The sequence below is a fragment of the Penaeus japonicus genome, unplaced genomic scaffold (assembly GCF_977035675.1).
Source record: "Penaeus japonicus unplaced genomic scaffold, GWHDUDI00000001_assembly GWHDUDI00000013, whole genome shotgun sequence".
Classification (NCBI taxonomy): Eukaryota; Metazoa; Arthropoda; class Malacostraca; order Decapoda; family Penaeidae; genus Penaeus; species Penaeus japonicus.
In genome coordinates this window covers 44,614,211-44,624,815 of record NW_028234415.1, presented here as the reverse complement: position 1 = coordinate 44,624,815, position 10,605 = coordinate 44,614,211, and the positions used below count along the sequence as shown (strand labels likewise).

General features: G+C 35.1%; 1 protein-coding gene across 1 annotated transcript in view; it reads right to left on the bottom strand.

Moving 5' to 3' along the window:
• Positions 1-957: 957 nt before the first annotated feature.
• LOC122257293 (ras GTPase-activating-like protein IQGAP3) overlaps positions 958-10,605 on the bottom strand; it is a 21,975-nt gene continuing 12,327 nt past the window's right edge. Inside the window, exons 23-34 of the mRNA XM_043022518.2 lie at positions 10,346-10,475; positions 10,054-10,148; positions 9,403-9,628; positions 9,078-9,240; positions 8,226-8,407; positions 4,677-4,812; positions 4,368-4,485; positions 3,763-3,957; positions 2,944-3,100; positions 2,537-2,661; positions 1,893-2,130; positions 958-1,625 (exon numbers count right to left, since the gene is read on the bottom strand). Of these exons, the coding sequence (XP_042878452.2) occupies positions 1,506-1,625; positions 1,893-2,130; positions 2,537-2,661; positions 2,944-3,100; positions 3,763-3,957; positions 4,368-4,485; positions 4,677-4,812; positions 8,226-8,407; positions 9,078-9,240; positions 9,403-9,628; positions 10,054-10,148; positions 10,346-10,475 (1,885 nt within the window). The 3' untranslated portion in view covers positions 958-1,505. The remainder of the gene's footprint in view (positions 1,626-1,892; positions 2,131-2,536; positions 2,662-2,943; positions 3,101-3,762; positions 3,958-4,367; positions 4,486-4,676; positions 4,813-8,225; positions 8,408-9,077; positions 9,241-9,402; positions 9,629-10,053; positions 10,149-10,345; positions 10,476-10,605) is intronic.

The following is a 10,605-nucleotide window of genomic DNA, read 5'->3' as shown; positions in this document are numbered from 1 at the left end:
CTCTTCTGTTATATTCAAGCAGATAAGGGAAAACAACCGTAGAAGTAAAATACTGACCTTGACATGTGTTGCTTACCGAATTTTCAAAACAAGCAGTAACACTACTTAATGATTATTCCATGAAATTAAAAAATGGTAATAGGCAAGGGAACCACTTTTTTTTTTTTTTTTTTTTTTTTTTTTTTTTTTTTTTCCATGATGCAAAAAAGTATGGACATTACAGTAGAGTTCACATAATTTACAATTCACTCTTCAATATATATAATTTCCATTGTTAATGGTTTTACTAACAATGCAAGACTTATCATAAAGCAAGATCCATTGAAATAATAAACACAAGGCAAAGAAACGAACATTCTGAGAATAACAGATTTATTCAATGCTAATATTCTTAAATCTGTGTAAACCACCTGTTTTATAGGTTGTGGAAATAAAACAAATCATATAAATCTAAGAGTAAATCATCAGTACAAATTATTTGTATATTCATCAGTATTGAAGAAATAAGTTTTAAGAAGTGATATATGTTAAAAACGTATTTCCATTATCTAATCATTTACCCTTTTAAAGAAAAGAAAAAAAAAAAAAGTGATACAGACAATCACCAATTCCTTCAACAGAAAAAAAACTGGTGAAAATCTGCACATGCAATACCTCATCGCATAAGCAAAATCATGCATCTTAACGACTGTTGCATGGTATGGTATGCAGGCCTTGGATACAAAACAAACAAACACGGAAATTAAAATTCAAGAAGTGAAGTACAAACTCACACTACAAATCCCTGAAATGTTTTGGTCATGACTTTTTTATTCCTTGTACCAGTGGCTGTTTACCTAACATACTAAAAGTGAATATCATAGCACCGCTACTAGAATAATGTATTAGTTATAATTATATATATATATATTTTAGCACATTATACCAGTATGTAATTTAATATGTTTTGTGTGTGTGTGTGTGTGTGTGTGTGTGTGTGTTGGGGGAGGGGGGGGGGGGGCATGGGAGAGAGAGAGCATGTTATGTTATGCTTGTAAATTTGTAAGCATAGGTAATTTACATATTCTTGTACAGTACATGTATGTGTATAACTGATGAACTAATGCATCAATCAGATCTTCCTTAAATCCTAGTATCAGGTTATTTAAGAAAGGAATCAATAAAATAAAAGAAGATCTCTAGAAACATCCTAGAAATATCTTTATAAAATAAAAGGAACAGAAAGAGAGAGAGAGAGACAGCATTAGAAATACAAAAGAAGACTGATTTGATATAAAAAAAATAGATAAAAAGAGACAGCATTTAGAAGATAATGAATAACTATCCCCCTTAAAGTGGATAGTTAACAGTCATAATAACTGCCACCCCCTGCCGATCAGCAGTTCAAAAGGACTTCCCCGGCAGCACCCTTCGAACTCGCATCTACGCCAAAGCTTTCATTCCTATGTACAGTATCTCGCAACTCATACTCTCCTGGTGCGTGGGGGCCCTGTCCTCGAGAGGATTCACTTTTTCTTCGAGTAGAACTTGGTATTGAGGAGGTGGAGGAGGAGGTTCACGTTAACTTTGACTTTCGAGAACATCTTCTTGACAGTTACGCCTTCGTACTGAAGCTGTAGTAACTCCTGGAAAGAGATCATGTCGTCCGTTGTATTGCCTTTATCGAATAATCTTTGTTTACTTCTATGTATGTTTGTCATTCATAAAGTCAGTAAATGGACGATTTCCTTGAAAACTCAAATAACATCCTAGGACCAACCAACAGGATTTTAACATTCAATTTGACTCACTTAAAATAAAAAACATTTCCCTTTCTTCAATCACTAATATATCACTTCCTAAAATAAACAAGAGTACTTCCACAACAATACCAACACCACCACGAACCGTACCTGAATATCAAGTTCCACGTACTCCATCGGCACACCCATGAACTTGACCTGAACATGGAAAATACCAGTAGTAGCCAGGGGAGTGATTTCAAACAGCACGTTCTTCCTCTGCGTCTCGGGTAGGTCTTCCACCTCTAGAAGTACGCCCTTTTCCATGAGTTTGGTGGCCGGGTACTTAATGGTCTGTTTCGAACGTGTCTTGTCACCACCTTGTTTGCTTGAGGCCTGGTGTACGTTCCTGTGTGCAGAGAAATTTGAAAATGTGAACGATTTTGGAGTAAAATGTTTTGTTGTCACCAGTTAATGCATCAAGTCCATTTTTCATAATAATAATAATAATAATAATAATAATAATAATAATAATAATAAAAGAAAGAAAAAATGTTTAACGTGGTCTGCTACACTTGATTATTTACAAATAAATTAATGCAGGTCTATAAGTACACATTTAAATGCCTCAAATAAATGCTTATGTAAAGATAATACAAACCAGACCTATAATTCACAAATTCATTAAAACATAAATAAAAAATACACAGCATCAGATACAATTACATTCAGCAATTATTTTCCAAAACCACTCGCATATCTGTCCACATAACATGTTGCAGTATAACATAACATGAGCACCAATAAGAACTTACTTATTTCTGGCTGCAATGTTGGCAAGACAGGTACTCAGGTAAGTATGGTATGAATCCAGCTGATCACGGTAGAACTTTTCTTTCTCCTCCAACTGTTTGGCTGTCATTAGCAGCCTTTGCAATTCCTGAGCACCAGAAACATTCAGATTAGATGGTGAAAGGTAAAGGAGTAGTGGTGAGAAAAGGGACAATTCTGTAATTCCCTAATTGGGCTGATAATAATAATGAATAACTGAAACAATCTCCTGTGATGTTGAATTCTAATGCTACAAGATATCAAAGACAATAATTAGCTCATTGGGCCATAAAGACACTTGTTAAAATCCATCGTTTAGCTGAACGTGCAACCAAATGAGATAAATACATAAGTTTTTGGCTGGTGTCTCTAAAACGAGCAAGGTCCTCACCATTCTTCGAGATATTCTGTGCTTTCGCTGATTGACAATATCACTGGCGATGGCATTCAAGAGGGTCTGGTAATTGTCGGCTCGACTGGATAGGCCCTGATTTTCTAACCTGCGCAGATTGTGAGTCAGGCGGGTTTTAACCTCGTGCAGGCTTACTCTGAAAGGTTGGTAGATGTGCTTGTTAGCATAAACTATAACCCCAGATACATATTTTTAGCAAACAAATCTTTGAAGAAACTAACCAAAATAAGCAATATTGGCAAACTGACAGTCACAGGTCCTATTAAAGACAGGACTGTCTTTTCCCTTTCCATTGCATATATCATGAATCATAGCAGATGGCTGTGAAAATTATTACTTACCTGTTTGTAGCCTTGATTGTAATGAGCATGTTATTGTTTCACATCATCACTTGTTTGTTTTCATATAGAATGTGGTTGCACAATAACTGATTCTATACTACAGAGAAGAATTGCAACACTATCTATAGCCACATGTGGATAGCATATAGAAATGACATGATCAGCCACCATTTTTTTGCCTTCTTCAACTCCCAAATTTCTTCTATGGATATTACCTTCCAACAAATCACTAAATATGATACACCACTAAAACTACCCCCTTAGCAACTAAACAAGATACTAGTACTAAAAGCTATACTAATAAACTTGCACCTCAGTAATAATATCAAGATGAGGAATAGAATAAGGAAGAAAAACAGAAGAAAGTAAAAAGAGATACTACTTGATGAACCGCACCCAAGTGGAAGGATTCCACCCAGGCGCTTGATGCAAGGCCAATCTTCCCCACCAACCATACCTGGTCTCTGCAAGGAAAGAGTTGGAGCGGTTGAGTGCCGTGTGGTTGAGCTTGGCCTGGTGCTCTTGGCGGGTGCGCGTGTGGATGATGGAGCGGTATTTCTCCTCTTGCGGGGACAGAGTTGGTCCCGTCGCCAGTTGCCCGATGGAACCTCCTTCCACGCACCGCAGCACATCTACCAAGAGTTGCTTTGTCCTGTTGGAGAGAGCAATAAGGAATGTCACACATCTTATCATGTCTTTTCTGAACGTTTAACTCTAGGGCAGTTTTGGCTCTGCCTAAACACAAGTGGGAGTATTTCAAAATGTGTAGGCCTAACACCTCAGGCTATTTGCCCGCAATGCGCACAATTATATGTCGAGCCAGCCATACAAAAAGCCATGACATGATGTTACATCTCCAGTGGCAAGTATTGCCACCACAAGACGTGATATCACATCATCCATCGTTAACGGGTTAAAATGAATCTTACATAATACACTTTATATCAATCTCTATCTATCATCCTCTATACCAATGAATCTAATTACACATACAAATAAATATGAACAGACAACACAACCACGCATCTGGTTTAACCCCTTACGAGTTATTGCTGCATTTACCTGTTGAACAGTTTGTTGGAATCTTTGGAATCCTTTTCCTCTGCAGTCTCGGTCACATCGAACTTGTTGATAAGTGCCAGACACACCTCCATCCTGCCTATTGTGCCTGAGCATGATTCTGGAAACAGGAGATTTTATCAATAACAGCAAATAATTTCATAACCATCATTTGTTATCATATCCATTACAAACATTTGGCTTCTACCTACTATATACACTAATATCAATATCATTACCATTATACTCTCAATCATAAATATCATTAATCATCATTTTTTTCTTCCTCTCCTCTCCTCTCCTCCCACATACCTAGAGCCTCCCCCACCAGGACATGCACAGAGGGCCTCTCCCCAAGGTCAGACAGCAGGACGTGGAGAGGGTCATTGCTGTCTGGGGCAAGGATTTCCTCGTGGTCCAGCAGGAGTTGGTGGGTCTCGCATATTTCCTGTAGATGGTACACTTATTAGGTCTAAAAGTTGCAAGTATTTTACTTGTAACAATGAATTGTTTTCTTGCTGAGCAAACACACTTGTTTATTCATCAGTGACAAGTAAAAGTTACAATATCTATTATATTTTTTTAAATATCTAAAGGTGGAGCTATTAAATATATTCTTTCTTAAAGGTACTCCTTCTTTAGCACCCATGTTATACTAAAATATATCCAAATGCAAATAAAATCAGATACACTAATTTCAAATGCAAATATAGATACAAACAACCCACTTTTCAAGTTTTCAAGCATAAATGCAAAGACATGAAGCATCAAATGTAATTAAAATAAATACATTTGATACCGTATTTTCAAATATGTGGCTTCAAATACAAAAACGACATAAATACAACAAGTACTGTATTTTCGAATATGTAGCTTCAAATACAAATAACACAGAAATACCATTGGTACCATATTTTCAAATATTTTCATCCAAATCCTACAAAAAAAAAGCCTTGATATCTATTTAGCCATCCCAGCACTTGAGGTTTGTCCTCCAACAGATAGAGAGTTAGGTAGACCCCTCAAATGATCACAGGTACTCTATGGTATACTTTAAAAGACTTTAAAAGGATAAACAAATTAATTTAAAAATCTAAATCAACAAATTTCAATGTTTGCTCCACAAGTTTACAAGAAAATTATCTGCCACTTTATGACATCAAGTGTTCTTGCACATACATTAAGAATATCAGTCATAAATTTTCTATGACTGATTATTTGTTCAAATATATGTATCGTGAGATAGTTATTTCCAAACAACTGAAATTTAGGCTGTTATTTGTAATTCTAATATGTTTTAATCCCTGTCCAATAGATTAGAGATAATTATCCCAAATTTTAGAAATATAGGCATCTATGTATAATTCATAACTTCAAATGTTTGATTCAGAATGTTGTTATGAAATGGGCCCTTTTACCAAGTGGCTTCTTTAACCCATTCACGCCGGGGCGGAATTTCGCCTACTCCCGATCGTGCCGGGAAGATTTCAAGCGCGCAACCGTTCGTCCCGGGGTGTTTTCCCGATGCGCGAGGTCGCGCTGACGCTCGCAGAGTGTTTTTCACCCACCCTATCCTTATGGTTTGCGTGATTGCGTCTAAAGTGTAGTCATGTGTAGAAAGTAGTGCTATGTTCAGAGGAAGTATATCAGTCGAAAAAGATGTTATAGCACTGTTTTTTTAGTGTTATTCTATTGAACTTTTTCCATATTCTTTACTCCTATGTTGTAATACCAATGGGAAATGGAAGCATTCTTCTAGTGAGGTAACAAACATAGTTTTTTTTTTTCAATTTTTTTTTTCTTCCTAAAAGAAAAGAAAGAGAATATGAACAACCATACATGTGCATACAAGTGAATGCAAGTAACAGCAATGTTTTTTCAAGTGTCATTTTCTTTTAGTGGGGCAACAAAAAGATGTTATATAATTTTATTATTATTATTTTTTTTATTCCTCGGCCAATTACAATTGATTTTACGATAGTCTTTCGACTCAGATCATCATATTCAACAAATCAGAAACAGAAATCACCATGCCGTAATCAAGATTACGTATGTACCTGTGACGTCATTCATATTACGTTATATCCCATTTTCTACTATTTAGAAGGATAAACTAAAGTAGCTAAGACAAATCAAGTATGAAAATCGAATTGTACTAAGAATAATCTATCATTCTAATGCGGACGTTTCAGCACGTCGCTACTGGCCTCCCGGCGCGCGGGCCGAAAATGTAGCACGTGCCAGGACGTCACCCGGGTCCGGGGCTTTTTTTGACCACGTGTCAGCACGTCAACCGGCGCGAATGGGTTAAGGTCATGCATTAGAGATTTTGATGATATTGGGGAAAAAAATTGACATAAAACAGTGTTAGCAAAGGAGGCAAATTTGAACATCATACCATATATTACATACTTATAGCACTTAATAGACACTTGTTTTTCAAAAACTGAATCACAAGATTACAGTTGGAAACCCCTTACTCTAGACATCTAGCAAGACAATTTTTAAATTGTTGGTCTGAACCGTTTCTTTAAAAATTAACCCTTTCCCGACGGGGCACGCGCTACGCGAAAACCCCTACGCCGGGCCATTGCAATATTGCATTGGAAACGTCACACTGGTAAGATGCCCCGGCATGGGGAATTTAGCTGTGTCACACGAGTGTGACGCACCGTCGCCATAGGGTTAATAAGTTAAATTACATCAACGTATTTTACCATATCTAAAGCAAATGCAATAAATACAAGGATCAAATAATAATACAAATATACCTAAATTAAGATTCTCAACTACAATAAAATACAATTATCCATTTTTGTGTATTCATAATACAAATCCAAATCCTAATACCTATTTCATCCCGTCCCTGGTGATAATGGGTGTGAATGATCAGAAAATTTGAGAAAATTAACATAGAAGACAAATGAGAGAGATATGTGTATGTAAATATCTTAGATCACCAATTGATTTGCACAATAATTAAAAAGTTGCAACCGCATAATGGGACAATGGTTGATAGTTCTTTTTTTCTTTCTTTCACACAAAAAGTCAAAATCTCGAAGAACCTCAGCATGTAAACTAGTCTGAAACTGAAAAATCTGTACGTGCATCTCATGACTGTTCCTTTTCTGAATAAATTGCATTCCATCACTGCCAGTCAAAAACTGTAACCTGAAGTAGCAGCCAGTGTGAAGCTTTTATTCTCATTATTCATATTATTAAAATAATAATAATAATAATAAAAAAAAAAAAAATTATATATATATATATATATATATATATATATATATATATATATATTTGTATATATATATATGTATATATATATATTATAATAATAAATAAGAAATAAAAATTACATAAAAAAGTAAGAGAAACAAAAATAGCATAAATATATATATATATATATATATATATATATATATATATATATATATAATATATATATATATATATATATATATATATATATAATATATACATATATATACATATATATATATATATATATATATATATATATATATATATATTTATGCTATTTTTGTTTCTCTTACTTTTTTATGTAATTTTTATTTCTTATTTATTATTATAATATATATATATACATATATATATATACAAATATATATATATATATATATATATATATATATATATATATATATAAAATAATCTTTAAAAAATAATGATAAAAAGAAGAATAAAAATACTTTCTCTAAACCATTGACTAGTCAATGGCCAATGGATAAACATCAGGAAATCCTATTTTCAGTCGTCCCATCCCTCCCCCCTCCCTTTAAGAAGTCAACTCACTCCCCCTCCCCAAACACAGTATTTCACATAACCTGAAACTCTTACCTGGATTGTGATGTAGATGGTGGGTTTGACGATGAGCGTTGCTTCTGAGTACTGGGTGACATTGTACACAGTTTCGGGTTCCTCCACCTCGCAGCAGTGACGGAAGAAGTTCTTGAATTTCTCGTGGCACTCGATTATAAAGGGGTTCAGGCACTTCAGGTGTGATGCTTCGTCCCCAAAGCCTGGAAAGAGGAAGAAAAAGAAAAGTATTATTAAAAGAGGAAAAGAACAATAATAGAATTTTAAAAAGGAGTAATAATGATAACATGTACAATCAAAATAACAACAATGATAATAATAATAATAGTAACAATGAGAAATGGATTTTCATTACAAAAAATACCAACACCATTAGTGAGTCATCCTACTAGGTTTTAAAGTTATTCAGAGCCCCTGTTTAGCTTGTTAGCAGTAACTTCATCAATGCCAATAAACCAATCTCTTCTATATATAGCCAATGACTAAACTGATGCAATAAATAGTAATAAGACACAGATGACCAACAATGAACACTCTCCCAGCCATCTGCCACAATGGTACTGGTACACATGCTCACACATAAAATGACTGCTGTACAATGTATTAGTGTACATGTACTCCATATGGGGGATGGATGGGGTATGTCCTATTCATTTTTTTGGTTCTAATTTGGTTGTACACCTACATAAATACCAGGACAGTTTATACATATAAAACAATGCATAGTCACATGATTTTACTGACTCAGTACCTACAACATGTTTGCACTCCCTATGGAGAAGATATGGGGTTGTTCATGTTTTAGTCAGTTATGTCTTCTTATATTTCCTCCTGATTCTAAAAGGTACACTGTCTTTTCTCCATATAACTTACCTTTCTTTGATGCTGCAAACTGCAAGATCTTGGCAATGCTGGCCAGATTTCTGCGTTGGTTATTGTTCAGCTTCTGGTCTGGTGAAACGGTCACTATATCAAAGGCATCTGGAGCTACAATGGCTGAGTTGATGTATCTATAGTAAACAAGGTTCCCCACAACCTGCAAAAAATATTAGTGTAATTTTAGTAACTCACTTTTTTACCTGATTCAGAAAATATCATTAATGTACCCAACAATTAAACTTTTAAAAAACATGACACTAATATCTCATGTATAAAACTTTAATGCATTGAAAGTTCTCTCAATGTCTATCACACGTACCTTCAAGATCTCTTTCTCGGGTATATGAGGAAACCGTCTCTGAAGAGCCTGTCTCATGACCTTAGCCATGTAGAGCATAGCATATGGTATGAGATCTCTGTTTGTGGTAATCTGGTCGCAGAATGCTTGGGTGACCTCCTTGAGTGTGGTGATGGCCTGTGCCAACCTCTTCTGAACTTCTGGGTACTGAAGAGCCTGGTCCTGGTTGACAGCATATGGCAATCCACTGTGAAGACATGAAAATCATTCCTATTCTTATAAAATTCTAATGAATTACAATATTAATAAGTTCAACTCCTTTACACCAGCATAAAACACAATCTGTTGCAAATATTTGCCCGAGCATAAAACACCATCTGTTGTAACTATACACCGAGTCTAAATCCAGTTTCACACAAGCTAAATGCACCTATCAGATGAACTGTAATATATACAGTCAGAATTTGACTGCTTCCTTACTTAGCCTCAGTTTAAATACATTTAGTATCATACTTTGAAAGTGTTTATCCCTATCAAGTTACAATCACTTTAACTTATTAAATTCAATTTACACATGCATACCCTTATGCAGGTACATATGACATATTCTCCTGCCTCTTTTCATCAAGAGCTGCAAGCTTCAATTCATATGTGATTAACCCTTTGTCCTACCTGGCCTGTCCAGAATGCATCTCGAGCTGATTGAGCCAACTCTTATAGATCTCAACAGGATTGGTGTTGATCTGCATCCCAGTGTCACCAAGAATCTGCACATAAGACAATAAATTTTAAATTCTATAATTCTATTTCAACACACTGATGTCTTGTAAGTCAAAACAAATATTATAAATTCAGTCACTAAGGCTCTCTTTAAATATCATACAATCAACCACTAAAATGCATAACATCCCTCCAACAGTAACTGACTCATCATTTCACACAAACAAATATGTCAGATACTTACCTTGTGGATAAGAGGGCCAAGCATGTCCCTCAGTGATGCTTGTCCTGCACCCTTCCTGTTGAAGGACACTATCATCTTCACCACTAGTGGATTTCCAGAGACTATGTCGCTTAAACGAAGAACTTTACATCTGTAAAAAATATATATACATACAGTGTGTGTATATTGATAAGCATATATATATGTATATGTCTGTGTGTATTTCCCATCTGCTTCTCTACATCCATCATATTCATCAATGTGAAACATCATAGAATGTG